This window comes from Genypterus blacodes, unplaced genomic scaffold, assembly GCF_046128005.1.
Source record: "Genypterus blacodes isolate CSIRO-AG114 ecotype Tasmania unplaced genomic scaffold, CSIRO-AGI_Gbla_v1 ptg000029l_1, whole genome shotgun sequence".
Taxonomy (NCBI): domain Eukaryota; kingdom Metazoa; phylum Chordata; class Actinopteri; order Ophidiiformes; family Ophidiidae; genus Genypterus; species Genypterus blacodes.
The window spans coordinates 1,778,300-1,793,636 of NW_027466842.1; the positions used below are offsets into that span (position 1 = coordinate 1,778,300).

At 42.1% G+C, this 15,337-nt stretch overlaps 1 protein-coding gene across 2 annotated transcripts; it reads left to right on the top strand.

The window, feature by feature from the left end:
* The first annotated feature begins 4,519 nt into the window (after positions 1-4,519).
* Positions 4,520-10,308, top strand: LOC142994287 (phosphatidylinositol 3-kinase regulatory subunit gamma-like). Of its 2 annotated transcripts, XM_076145043.1 has the most exons (10): positions 4,520-4,844; positions 6,684-6,795; positions 6,912-7,010; positions 7,140-7,320; positions 7,436-7,552; positions 7,664-7,806; positions 7,924-8,100; positions 8,291-8,365; positions 8,462-8,632; positions 8,749-10,308. In XM_076145043.1, exons 1-10 carry the CDS (start codon positions 4,790-4,792, stop codon positions 9,020-9,022), a joined length of 1,404 nt encoding a protein of 467 aa, XP_076001158.1. In that variant the 5' UTR covers positions 4,520-4,789; the 3' UTR covers positions 9,023-10,308. The 2 variants fall into 2 exon arrangements, with proteins under 2 accessions (XP_076001158.1, XP_076001159.1); XM_076145044.1 differs by lacking the exon at positions 8,291-8,365.
* Positions 10,309-15,337: the final 5,029 nt, after the last annotated feature.

Here is a 15,337-nt window from a genome sequence, read left to right on the forward strand (position 1 = left end):
GGTTCTTAATAGTGTTGGAGCTGGAGCATGCATGTGCATGTATATATGACAGAACCGAACCAATGACAGGCACCTCAGCACAGCCCTCTCAACAAAGACTGGTGGGTTTCGGTGCAGCCCCTCTCACTCTCCCACACACTCATAAATAACCATACAGAGTCTCTGTTCTGGCCAGGGGGAGAAAAAGGAGAGAAAAGAGCCATTTAGCCTGCTCCTCTCCTCTCATGCCTTCCAACTGACCTTTTCCGAGGGTCAATCAGTCCAACCACCACTCCGTTCTCCCCTCACTCTCTTCCTCCTGACACTAACCTGAATCTTCCCCAGCACCGGTGCTGTAGAGAGAAGCCACTTAGCAGCTCTGGGTCTGTAAAGGAGCATTTAAGACCTGGAAGGCATAAAGCCTCACAAGCTCTCCGTGACAGAGCATGTGAGATGGCAGCTGAGGTCAGAGGTGATGGTCACAATATGGGAGGAGGGGAATAAATCCTGTAGCATAGCCGACAATAGCTCCATCTCCACTGACAATGATGCCATTGTGGGCTATGGGTTGCTTAGTGTGTCCTGGAGCTGTGCCTAATAGAGTTATAGTGCTGATGTGATGACTGTGTAGCTGAGGAGAAAGTAGTGTCCTTTTATATAAAGGGGGTAACTGCCAAGGAGCTTGAAAGAGGTCCGAGCTTCTCGATTTTGCTTTGCATGAAAGCCTGGGATTGTGTATGTGCATTAGTGTGTGTGTGTGTGTGTGTGTGTGTGTGTGTGTGTGTGTGTGTGTGTGTGTGTGTGTGTGTGTGTGGAGAGAGAGAGAGAGAGAGAGAGAGAGAGAGAGAGAGAGAGAGAGAGTGGTTACTAGCTTAACTTCACTGAGCTCCAAGCCAGGAACCCTTTGCTCACTGACACAGCACACATGCATAATTGACAAGTTACATCACAGAAGTCTGGCTGATTTAAATGTGCAGGTTGGGTGATTACAAAATGTATTCTAAATTTGTGAACCTATTTGGTCACAATGCACAAGGAACAATACAGTCTTTGTTTCTAGAACAACTGAGATATATTTTAATTTTTTGAAAGGGATACAGTATAAGACTTCACAACAACAACACAAAAAAGCATCTCAGTGGCATATTTTCAGGTTTGGCAGATCACTTATGTAGACAGGTCTGTAGAAGCAGAGGCCTTTGATACCACAGGATCATCATCTTCAGCATAACTCAGACACTCAGCTGGTAAATGTTATGTGGGGCCATGCCACGAGTACCTCAGTTGTCACCTCTGTTAGTAAGATTAGGCTGTGGCAGAATGGGGTGAGAGATGAGTGGTGAGTATGACGGCCCGGGCGCTGAACAAATGCAGGGGACAGAGAGACAGAGTGCTAGACGACAGACAGAGAAAGACAGACGGACACTGTGGAGTTTGGAAAAATGGTATGTCACTTTTGCTGATGTCTATAGTAACAGTAGCCTCCAATTTGACATTCTCTCCACCAAACATTGGTTTTCAGTTTTCTCTCTCTCTCTTTGGCTTCTCTTTGACCTCCTTAAAAGAACAAGCTATGTTTCCCAGGGCCCAGCTATTTGAAGCTCATACTTTTGGTCATCCAAAGTTTTCTGTTCCAACTCAAGCCGTTCAGACACTGTCCCCACTTACATTTCCACAATGGCAGGGTCCTGGGGGCCAGACCATAGCCACCCTACACTCTGCCCACAGTTGAGTTGCCTCTGGCAGGACTAATGCATGCTTTGTGTGCTGGTTCTGGCCAACGATCAGGGAAACCCCACAGTCTCTCCATGGTGAATGTCGAACACCCTGCCAAGACCATTATGCATCCCTTCAATGGTTGTGAATAACAGCGCATTACAGTACAGCAGATTTGGGAGATGTGCAATTCACCCAGGGCTACAATGCGAGACCATGACACAGATACCAAAACTGGTAAACGGAACAAATCCCTGACATGGTTTCTCTGTGTTCTTTGAGTCTTTTTTGATAGACAACAATCAAAACAAAATCAGATAAAATTTGAGCTACATTCAGGAAGTATGAATGCACTGCCTTGACACCATTAGTGAACTAAGTCTAAACAAGCGTAACTATGGAAAGATAGGAGATTATTCCATTCAGTCGAATGTAGGTTATTGTGACTTAACACTGTTGAATTCTCTGGCATGATACAGTTACCACAATTTAACCACAGAATGTATGAACAATACACACCACACTGACCTAATAACCTCTTGGCACACAAAATCAATCCTGTGACTTTCTGCTTCCATGTACTGTATTGTACTGTAGGTTCAAAAGGTCTGTGACATTTATTGTTATGAGTTGTGGCTTGCAATGATGGTGACTGAAAGAATGAACCCTTTTTTGCACTCATTCTGAGTTATTTGTAAGATAAATGCAAGAAATGAAAAACTTACAGAATTAGATTTGACATCTACATTAAGCTCTCAGGAATGTTGTATCGATTAAAAACTCATGCAGGCCTTCTCAGTGTTCATGCAGTACAGTGGCATAATGCGGTGGTGGCTATCACGATGAGTCACATCTGCTAGAAGGCAGCTGGCAGGCTTGCAGTATCAGCCTATCCTGTTAATCTTATGATTAGCCTTCACTGATCCCATCAGGACTGCCTAGATCTGGGGTGCAGAGCCTAAAGGTTTATCCCGCAGGTTGACCCACCCTAAATCTTAACTTTAAACACAAAACATTGGGAGGGTATACACATACACACAGACATAACACCATTAATAAAATACTTGGGCATGTTGTAATACGTATTGTAGAGGAAACATATCCCAAATCCATGCTCAGAGACCAGACGCATCCTCATCATGCCTGTGTCTGGCGCCCTGATGCCGTTGTCGTTGCAGAGTGTGGTAGTATTGAATTGTGTCACAGAGGTCAGACCTAGAAGTTAAGGGGGCAAATTCTGTTCTCTTCTGACATCAAGGGGGATGGGTAGCAACCAAGTGACATGCCGTGACAGGCTTCAAGGCTTCTTAAAGTAAGAACGCATGACAAACACACAGCCACACTAACACATGGCATATGCACCCACCACACATGCAAATTACACACATGTGAGTGCATTCACCCATTAGGTGTGCACACCCACACAATTACATACCTGTCAAATGGTGGATCTATTCCCTCAGAAAAAAACCTGCTAACATTCAATCAACTACCATTAAGCAAATTAGTCAGCATCTGTACACACCATGCAAATGAGAGGGAGTTAATTTACTTCTAAAAATACGTGTAGTCGGTGTTTATGTTTGCTTGAACTATCCACACACATGCAAATGCATGTCCATGAGTGACTGTGAGCAAAAACCACAGCTGCCATTTTCAACCTGATCAACTTCGTTAGTTTAGGAAGTTTCATGGGCACTGACTTGACACAGGAAAGAATCGCCTTACTGATGAGAAAAAGGAATGCTGAAGGCAATTTCCTCCCCGATTCTCTGTCCTTGGGTCAAAAGGGGACCGGCCATAAACGCCTGGACACCAACAGAGACAGACCTCTGACCATACAAGCCTTGTTTCACTCTCCCTGCAGCCACTTTGAGCTGGTAGAAGAGGCCCTGGTTGTTTAAATTACAGCACAATGCCGTTCTGTGTCATGATCCAAATAAGAATATGTGTATTCATCCAGCATGAACATATAAGGAGATGCAAACGCTCATTTCTTAGTAATATGAAAGTAGAAATAGTAGAAATGACTCATCCTAACATAACAGATACTCTGTGCTACTATTTATTTCATTGATGCATGTGTAATACATCTGCCATTGCCTATAGAATCATTAAGAGGAAGATCCCAGTACAGCAATTATTCCAAGTGGTGACACTCAAGTAGCCATTTAGCTACTGGATAGGTATGACAAGCTCAACCAGAATAGAACACACAATGTCCAACTAGGTGCTTGCATGACACTGCTCGGACTCAAAAAAGGCAGACCTATGCTCATCGGAGGCCAAACTGCCGAAGAATTTAATATGATAAAAATCTACAGCATGATGTCATTTTATTGCAATCTTTGCAGTCACCAGTGACTCCAGGCATCAATATGGTGGTAGAGTCAGCCTTAATCCCTTGCCTTATAAAATACTGAAAGACAAAAGGACACAAATGACATCATTTTTAATAGAATACTGCGAATACTGAAAAGGTCTATTATCTTTTTTCTTTTCCATTCATGCGCTGAAAATGATTTTTCAGCTGTTACAGTGCAGCTTGATGAGACTTGAATGAAAAGGTCTGGAATGTACCATTACGATAGGGTGTCACATGTCGGGGGCGACGCCGAGTATCTGCAGATAAATTCACCAAACAAAACATTATCTTGCACTTACAGCTCGCAATTATTGAGGTAGATACAACGGAAACGTGTAAAACTAAGCCATTTCCGTGTGTTTGACGTGCTAATATCTCGCGTGAAGAAAGACAAGCCCCTATTGGGTGGACCGTTCCAAGATGATGTCAACCAGCCCTTTAAAGTAGCTTCACTTCCGAGATGAAGTAAAGTCGAGCTGCAGCGCACATCATGAAGGCTCGGACGGACAATCTACTTCTCCGTAAAACATACACTTAAAGTGTCTATGTCGAGACATTACAAGCGGAAAATTGGAATTTTAATGGAGGCAGAATCGAGGCGTTTTGTAGGAACGTTTAAGGCTGCATTCAATAGCCTAACCCAGCTAGATTCGCTGCAATAGAAACGTGCTTTTTTTTTTAACTTGTAAAAATAACACCACCAACCTGGACTACTTTTTTGAAACCGGAATGGTTAATCCTCCCGAGGGTTTATTCTACATCGAAATGGATCAAGCACCACCAGGTAGGGTTAAAGCTTCTCATTGTCTGTTCTGCGGGAGGGTCAGAAGGGCTCTTATTCATCTGATCCTTTCTTCTTTTGTTGGCGTCATATCATTTAATAAAGCTGGACTAATGTTGACATTGTGACAAATGTTGTGCAGGTGTTAATAAAACGTTATAATGACCCGATCCGCGGCTCTGCGCTCCCCTTATGGCTTTGCCCAGGCATGCATAGCGCAATTCACTTGTCAATTACGTAATACCTTTAGCTGGACCAGGCGCAGTGGCTTACCTCCTTTTCTTTTGTCCTAGCACATTTGTCAAACTTGGACGTAGACGCGTCTCATTCCCGAACAAAACCGAGCGGACGTATGCTAAATGTTAATGTCAACCCAGAGAATGCATTTGGAGAGGAATATTGTTGAGGGTGCTTTATAATGAGCGCCGCATGAAACGAGCGCTTTGTTCTCCTCTGCAGCCGGCCGTGGTTAATTTGTGTGCTGGCTTTGAAAGTAATCTAGAGGCAACCAGACCAGACAGCTCGTCTCATGACAACTCACGAAGGATTACTTTATACATGTACAATTTGCTTTATTGTACTGTCATAAGAATGTCATCTATGTTAATGAGTTTATTATTAACTCGCACGCCATGGGAAACATAATGAGATATCAATGCTGCTGTGTATTCCATCGTCTATCTCTATTGTAGGGATGTTGTGATTATAATTCCTAATTTGGGATTGGGTTGGATACACACAGACTAAGGCGTGATCAGTGTTGTTACAGTCTTTTCGTTATTGCATACTCTTATGTGTGCTCTTATGCGCATGTGAGTTTTGGAACCCAGTGGAGGTTTTTTGGCAGTTGACTGAAAGGGAAGGAGTGCACATTTGATTTTTTTTTTTGCTGACTTTAGGAGCTCCAGCTTTTCCTCCTGTGCTGCTGCACCTGCCTTTTGTTTATTTTAAGGTCAGAAAAAGAGGAGAGCGGATGGAGGGAGAAACCCACATTTTCTCCTCTCTGAGGGTGCTCTTGTATTCTCCCTAACTGCCTAGTGAAAGGCACTTTTGTCCTGGAGTGAAATATATCGCCCTTCACCTCTGCTTGATGCGGTTTGCCCTCCTTTTTCATTTTTAGGAAAACGCTTAGTCTTCCGGGCAGAGTCAGTTTTTAAGTTAAGGTTGATGGAAACTTTATGGGGATGTTAAAGAGTGCAAGGCTTGTAAAATGGGAGGGGTGGTGTGACATGAAACTAGTTTGTTTCTGGGAGTTGAATGCTTGGAAATAGGGGTAAATATTTGGAATATCAAAGGGAAATATCTTTCAAAGATGTCAAGCAATTTTCCTGAGAAATGACTTGCTGTCACAGCTCATTTTCAGTGCTGACCACACTTAAGATCTTGGTAATGATTTGTCAAGTGATCTGATGGAAACATGCCCGGGCTTGTCTAGAGATCTTGACAGGCCCCATCAAGCAAGGGTGTGACTGTGTGTGTGTGTGTGTGTGTGTGTGTGTGTGTGTGTGTGTGTGTGTGTGTGTGTGTGTGTGTGTGTGTGTGTGTGTGTGTGTGTGTGTGTGTGTGTGTGTGTGACTATGTGACTGTGTGTGCATGTGACTGTGTGTGTGTGCACGCACGTAGGCACACTTGGGGTTCGGGGTTGGTTGAGAAAACAAAATAGTCTAATTCACACATCCTGTACATCCCCCCCCCCCCCACACACACACACACACACACAAGGGGTTATGTTTACATAACTTCACTTGAGAGCTCTTCCAACAGATCGATGCTATGGAAGTGCAGATAGAGCTCTTTATAAGAATGGCCATCCTGATCTTTTTCCTTTGTTCTCGCTCTCAGCTCTGCCTCCCAGGTCAGCAAAGTCAGTGTCTTCCACCATGAACAGCAACTGCCTTCCGCAACCTGCATATTCACTACAGGATGCTGAATGGTACTGGGGTGACATAACCAGGTAAAGTACATATGTCATACCCATATCAGCCACCATGTTTGCTAAATATGCATTGTTTCATTGTTGAACTTCCTGGTTCGCTAAGTTTGAGCTGTTGTCTGTTAATTTCCCCTCAGGGATGAGGTGAACGAGAAGCTCCGCGACACACCTGATGGATCCTTCCTGGTGCGGGATGCATCCACAAAGCTGCAAGGAGACTTTACACTGACATTAAGGTAAGCAGAAGGAAGACAGATGGACCCATTCCCATCAGAGCGCTACCGCAAACAACAGCAACATTCTAGCATTCTGTTTAATATGCAGTTATGTAATTTTGTTCTTTCCTGCTTGCTTCGCCCTCCCAGGAAGGATGGCCACAATAAGCTGATCAAGATTTACCACCGGGATGGAAAGTATGGCTTCTCCGACCCGCTGACCTTCACTTCTGTAGTAGAGCTCATTTGGCACTATCAGCATCATCCTTTAGTGGAATACAACGCCACACTAGACCTGATGCTAAACCATCCTGTCTCCCGTTTCGAGCAGGTTAGTGAATCTCAGTTCCTCGAATAAACATGTGTACGTGAAACACGATGAAAAAGATTGTGTTACGTAGAAAAAGATTGTTGAGACAAATATTTGCTTTGACGTTTCACATTAGGTGAACGAGGACAGTGTCGACGTTGCTGGAAGAAAGCTCAAGGAGGTCCACAATCGATATCAACAGAAATCTAAGGAGTTTGACCATCTTTACGAAGCCTTTTCTAAGACCTCCCAGGTAAAAAACAACTTCATGAAGTGAAGTGTGCCGAGACAAATGTCAACTTGTAAATTTGTATTCAAGTAGGCTCTTGCATCATCCTGATTTGTGCTCCTCTCTGTGATTCAGGAGATCCAGATGAAGAGAACGGCAATTGAGGCCTTCAATGAGACGATGTTGATCTTTGAGGAGCAATGTCGTGAACAGGAGCGCTATGGAGAAGAGTTTGAGAGGAACAATCTGTCTGAGGGAGCCGAGAAAGATCTAGAGAGGTAATTAACACAGGCCAAAAAATGTCCTGCATGTAAATGTTTAATTATAGAAGTACTTTATGCATGCAGTTGTAGCATATGTTCCTTCATTAATGCAACATTTATCAACCCTTTTAGCTTCCTGATAAATTATGAGAAGTTGAAGTGCCGTCTGGGGGAGATCTATGACAGCAAAGTCCATCTGGAGGAAGACCTGAGAACCCAGGTGGAGGACTACAGAGACACAGACAGGAAGATCAACAGCTTGCGGCCTGACCTCATTCAGCTGCGCAACATCAGAGACCAGTATCTCAAGTGAGTAGTGCCAGTATATTGTCAGAGCTAGAGCAATTAAGCTAGCTTTTGGTTAATGGGGTAAATCTTTGCAAGCTTGCAAAGCAAGAAACATAGCTGCTCTGTTATGTATAATTTTCAAACTTAACCCAACTAACGACCCTTTGCACCCCTTTTCTGTCTCTCCTGCTATGCTTGTATTGGGCTGCAGCTGGCTAAATCACAAAGGCGTACGGCAGAAACGTATAAATGATTGGCTGGGGATACAGAGTGACAGCCTTGATGAGTAAGTCGTCAACTACCACAATTCTTTGTCGAAGACCGGATTTGAGATGCAACGTCAAAATGGAAAAAAGTAACATGGACATTGTTGTCTTTTCAGCACCTACGTTTTGAAAGGTGATGAGAAGAACTTGCCGCACCAGGACGAGGGGAACTGGTTCGTGGGTGAACTGAGCCGGACTCAGGCTGAGGAGATGCTTCAAGGCAAAGCTCCTGGAACATTCCTGATCCGAGAGAGCAGCAAACAGGGATGCTACGCCTGCTCAGTTGTGTGAGTACAACATTCAGAAAAGCTTTATCTGACAAACGGGAGTGTATATTTTGAGAAGAATCTAACCTGGTCCAACCAAGAGCACAAAGTAATTTTTCTTCTCCGATTCATTTCAGTGTGAATGAAGAAGTGAAGCACTGCATGATCTACAGCACACCGCATGGATACGGCTTTGCTGAGCCCTATGATGTGCACTGCTCACTGAAAGATCTCGTCCTGCACTATCGCCTGAACTCCTTAGCGCAACACAATGATGCATTGGATGTTCGGCTGTCGCACCCAGTTCACGCCAAAGCTCCAGGCACACCCTCTCAAAACACAGAGGAACAGAAACTCTTACAGACTCCAAAACACACAGCAGGACTCCCACCTGCAGCACCAGAAATGTAACCCCACAGAGAGACATGAGGACGTGTTTACTGTATCCTGCGAGAACGACTGCATTAAGGTGCAATGTGTAAAATTTTGCACTACAGTGATTCCATCAGTTTTTGTGAATGGGATTTCACAGATTGAAGTGGGACCGGAACTTGAATGTCAGCTTGAACTTTTGTTTTTGATGAGACTGTTTCACCTTTGAAAAGATGTTTTGTACTTCATTTATTGCCATTTGTTTAATGGACACCTTCTTGCCAGGGATGTTGATGACCAGAAAAATGCTCACTGACATCAGGTGCTACACCTAGAGATGTCCAATTTCCTAATTAAACTGTTCAGTTATACAATATATGAGGAATACATATATTGGGTTACTATTTAGTGCATTTATGTGGAAAACGTGGTGCTGTAAACAGGCTGAGTCTGTCATACAGGTTTAACTAAAAGCAACATGTGAATATATGAAAAGTCATGGTGCATCTTGACAATTTGCCCCTTCCTTAACAGATATTCATATACAGTGGATAGTTATGTAGCATTAACATCCTGTAGAATACCGTTGTACAAACATAATCAATGTTATATCCATTGACCAAAGCACTTAATAGTGAGCAAAAAACATGTTCCTGTTTAGTCCGGTAATTGCATTTGGGCAAGGGGAGGGCAATTTATGTACACCTGCTGATGTGCTGATCAAAACATAATCTGAAGTACTGTATGTTATATTCTGTTACTCAAAGAAGTATAAGCTTTTTGTATTCTATATATATATTTTTTCTATAAACATGCCACAAGATGAAAGCTTGAAGAAAGTGCAATCCAACAGTATTTCTATTGTTGCAATGTATGATGATGATGATGGTGGTGAAGGTGATGCTGTTATGAGAGGTTGACATTTGCCACAAAAATGCACTCTCTTTGGTGGTGTCGGTATGATGTGGCCTCCTGTGTTTGTGTGAACTGCCAGAGGTCCGGAAGTATCCTGCCTCCATTACTTGAACCGTGGCATTGCTCGAGCTATGAATGTTTTTCATGACATGCAGCCTACATAGCTTAAGGGGAAAGGAATCCATGTTGAACTTGGCACATTTTTCAAGTTTGAGGACAATAGATACTCTGTACAGAGAAACTGTAAAATGTATTTCTGAGGTTTGCTCATGGAAGGAAGGTGATTTAGCCTCTTTATAAAAAAGAAACTCCACTGGAGGAATGAGGAAACTCCTTGGGTGAAGCTAAGCAATGTGAGATCCTGACCTTTTTCTTGCTGATAGACAATAAACTGATGAGGGTTTTGTCAACTTTTTGTACTCTTGTTTCTTATTACATAGTGTATACTGTGCAAAATGGCAATTAGAAAAACAAGTAATGAAGCGACGTTAACCACAGATTCTAAAATAACAGTTGCACGAAGGCAAAAGGGCTCCTATTCCTATTTGAATGTATTTCTGTTTGGGTTCAAAGCCCCAAATGCTTGAGTGTTGATTCACCTTATTGTACGAGTTAAGTTTTTGTCACATTTCTCTTCTGATTTTCATGTCACAGGTAGGATAATATCCCAAATAATACAATATCCAAAGTACAGAGTGACACCTAACTCTTACCCTGGGCCTGTAGTGTAGCCACAGTAGTCCAGTGAGCTCATCCTTTGGTTAGCAGAGAAATCAGATGAGGCAGACTGGATGAGGGCACTGAAGGACACACTGTGGACAGATGGAAGAGAAAGGAAGCCATAAAGACAATAGCCGGATGTGAGGAGCCCATCCCCACCTTGGTCTGCCTGCCATGTTGAGTCACTTAACATGAAAAATGAGTCCCAAAAAAAACTTGACCAAGAAGATTTTGGAACAAAGCAATTTTGGAAGTTCACAAAGGTTAGGGTGAAACAAATGCAACTTATCTGTTAGAATTTAGGACCAATGCTGTCTATGACAGCACCAACTTCTATAAAGTAGACATTGATATCTGACAAAGTAAATCTTGCCATATAGTGGGCCTTTTAGCAGCTGATGATGATGATGCTGACCCAGCCTGACACCACCATTGTCCTTCCATGACTAGAACAACAGGTGGCCTCTTTCAACGATCACATAAGGTCTGAGTTAGGCAGGGATTAATGAGGTGCAGAGTGCAGGGATGTTCTGGGGAGGGGAGGGGGGGTTCCAGGCCACGGATTACTCCATCTTAACTGTGTCAGCATCGAGAGCCGGTCGACAGCATGCATGGTCTGCTCGGATGGACCAGATGCAGAGGAGATAGATAGGACAGCCTGTACCAGCGCTGAGTCACCCTCAGGCTGTCTGTCTCTGTATGCGTGTGTGTGTGTGTGTGTGTGTGTGTGTGTGTGCATGTATGTGTTACAGTGGGGGAAGATTGAGACAGACGAGAAAAGATTGACAGGAAACTATAATTCCCTAACTCCAGCAAACAGACTAAAGAGAAAATAAACGCTGGATGTGACTAAATCGACCTTTGACACATTCCCTTCAACATGAAACACCTACTTTCCATCACTCTCTGCATCTGGATTTTAAGTTCTATTCTGTGTAAAAACCCTGCCCCCCACGTCACACACACATATAAACAAATTCCTTCTCAACTCCTATGTCAGCACAGCTCTGTCGTAGAAGTTTCAACTCGTAATCATTTTTTTACTATATACTTCTCTATTTAACTAATTCCTGGCTGGAGGCTGGAGGACGAATTACCTTTGAAGTCACGCCTAAAACATAAACACCGTCAACTGTCTCGCAGGCTTTAGGAAAGCGAGGTTTTTGCTTTCAGTTTGCTCACAGCCAATGGCGTGTCTCCTCCCCTCTGTCTCCGTCCGATTCCAGCGTCTTCACGCTCACGGGTCCACCAATCGGAGACCGAGAACGTGCCGCGCGTTAGCCAATCACCAGCCAGTTGCTATGTTGGAGGCAGAATCGATAAGTGAGGGATTTTTTTTCTCCCTTTTTTACTAGCGCACATTATAGAAGGCTTATGGGCGGAAAGCAAGAGATCCTGTTGCCTGCCAAGCAGCATGTAGGCTATGGACTGAACCATTTAACATTCACAGTTACTCTCTCGATACCAGTTTAATAGGAAAGGGTTCCTCATCATGTGTTTATGCGTCAATATTATGAATGTATGAAGGGAAGCATGTTATGTTTGAGTGTATGAATGTATGTAAATCAACCCACTGATCCAATCCATCTATCTACCTATCTCTACATTTTACATTTTACATTGTAATTCTAATTATAGAGTGCATTTAGCCCTGTTGCATTATGTTTACAGGTTAAAAATCCTGTATTATAGTTTGATCTTTCACTGAGTTGCTGAGGTCATGGAAAAGATGGAAATTGTTTCCAAGCCTGAGGGTATTATGCTAAATGATGCACATCAAAAATGTTTCAGTAATGTGGATATTTCTTATTTTTCCTTGAGACAGTCAAGCCTTTAGTATCTTTGCTGGCCTTTAATGGAGTAAATAGACTGTACTTACTTACTTACTTACTTGAAAAGGCTCTCTCGGAGGAGCCCGGAAACAAACCAGGAACCTTCCAGTCCATAGACAACCGTTCCAAGTCGTAGCTACGCCGCCCCATAACCAACATAACTCTTAACAAAATACCTGAAATACCTACTGAATGGAGCTGTGCATGGTCCAAGATTTAGTTCTGCTACCGGTCTCCTCTAGCTTTATTGGACCGTGTTCTCACATTAAAAACAAAAACACATTTTACAGTTGCAGGCCTTGAACACTTCTATAGGCCAATATATCATGATGTAATCTGTGAAAGTAATGGAATTTTCTTTGATAAAGTAATCTAACAGTCCTGCATAGATAATTACCACCTGAACAGTGTTTTTGTTTATTCACTGTGGGCCATTTTACATTTAAAAATGACACCCTTACTACTTTAAATCCAAATTCATTTAGCATGAGTGCAATAACTGACAAATAAACAAGAATCAAAACAGAATAGGAAATAAGACTGCAAGCTTTTCCATTCTTCAGAATGTTTCTTCAAAATAACTGCTCACATTCATTATAAGTATTGAAAGATTGAGAATGTTGTGCAATTTGATCAGCGTTTCATGTGTCTGTGGCCTTACTTCTTGCAGATGCAGGGATGATTCGTAACGTAAAGTGATAATTTATTGGCTCTCAGTGTGACCTCTGCTAAAAGTGATTGGAGTAAAGTGTTCAGCTCTCCCTGAGATGAGACGTCACACTGAGCCAGCTCTTATAAGAGGATAACATCATCCTACTGTTTGCTGGCAAACCTTTCACGAGTGGTGCCAGATCCAAAATCACAACCAAATCAAGTTTGCAGGGATCATCTTAGGCAGGGATGGAAGATGATCACACCTCCTTGGTACAGGTAGAGAAGTCTGTCACAAACAAAACTTTAAAATGTGAACTTAAATTCTCTCCGATACATATCCATCAGCTTTTTTGATTCCCCCCCACCCCGAGTTTAACCTGTGACATACTGTATTACAATGTGTTCCCCCAGGAAAAATCCTCACTAATGATTTCAGCTGTAATAAATGAAGGACCTCGGCTTCCCTCGAGCACTCAAGACAATCTCATTGCAGGAGTACAGCTCTCACAAAGATTAAATAGGACCACTAGGCTCAAGGCCAGCAAACCAATTTTGCATAAGGCTGAGAGTCATCAGCTCCAATACAGATGGCAGAAAAGCTTCAGGGTTCAAATCACAAACCAATTAGGTATGGACGCATAGAGAGCTAAGCCAAGAAAGTGTTAAGCAGTTCACAAGTCATATCAGGTAAGGATGTAGTCTCATATGCCAGCATCTACTCAGTTGTTTAGAGGAAATGATAGTTGCAACTTTAATGTATTTCAATAAATATTGTATATTGTATACCCATACAACACTCTACACTTGTCATGTTTATAGTACACTGTGGTCTATGCAGTCAAAACACAGGGGCGTCTCACAACAGTTTCTACCTGATTTGCTTTGTGTAAGTCAGCAAGATTCCAGAAATGATTATCACTGCTTCAAAATGTATTCTTAAAATCCGTTTCATGGCATGATGTTTTCCTACCTGTCTGTCTCTGTATGTTGGACTAAGTGGTGATTGTGTTGAACAAATGATGAGCAGAAAGTCATCATAGGGAGTCAAACATTACATCATCACAATGAAGAGACATGGTTATTATGATCATTATATTCAGGAAAGGCAATAAGATTGCTAACAGGGTAGAAAGGGAAAACTGAGAGAAGAGTCATGCCTGAAAAAACAAAGATTCTGTGTTACAGTTCACATTCAAAACATTTCTGCACCTCACCTACTTATTAAAACCTGTTTTACAAGAGACACCTGCCCAGACAGCAGCATAAAGAACAAAAGACAAAGGAAAAAGAAAACCCTTCATATAACAAATCCAACTCTCAAAGACTCATAGTAGTGAAACAAAAGGAATCATACATGAAAATTGTTTGATTCATTCATTTAAAGTGTTTTTTATCAAACTGCCAATCTGTTCTCTAACTCTACTAATGAAGACGATGGCTATAAAACAGTTACAGCGTTGAACAGTGAATCAGGACTCACAATGTCCATTTGTTGTCTTTTCAATCCAGTTTCTTTTCATATGAATTGACTGATATTTGAACATGTTGGACTTTAGAAAACACAAGTTCTTTTAGCAGTGTCCCTCACAAGCGCATATCATCTGGTGATTGAATAGCTGTTGTCACGCTTCAATGAAACACCAATGAGTCTCTTGAATTGCAAAACAGCTCGGATCACTTCACAGCTGCTAAAAATAATGTGATTAACAAGTCTCAGGCTTGTGTGTTAATCATGCTTCTATTGAAACAAGAAGCCATTTTTATGAGAGGTATAATGTTCCTCTTCCATATTTTTAGGTTTTATGTTTTCTGATAGCTATGTAGACAAGATAAGAATGTTAAATTAAAATTGTATTTACAGTAAGAGGATAACGCATTATATAACATTCAATACAGACCAAAGCAATGGTGAATTATAATTAATCATTAATGTAGTTTCAGTTCCTCAATTATATTTGGCTCATAAAATCAAAGCAGTCACAGACAAGTAGCATTACCATATTCAAGTCAAGATTTTATTATGCAAAATGTACCCTCCACCTATGTTTGTTTGTGAAAACAAAGCATAAATGACAGGGATTCCATGCAAACCTTTCTATATATTGGCTTAATAACAGTCAAATGAGCTGACAGTTCAGCACAGATACAGGCAATGTTAGACGTTCTCTCTGGAGACACGACACACTGGAAATTCAGAACAATACAGAGCAACATGAGGGCAACCCAAGCATGG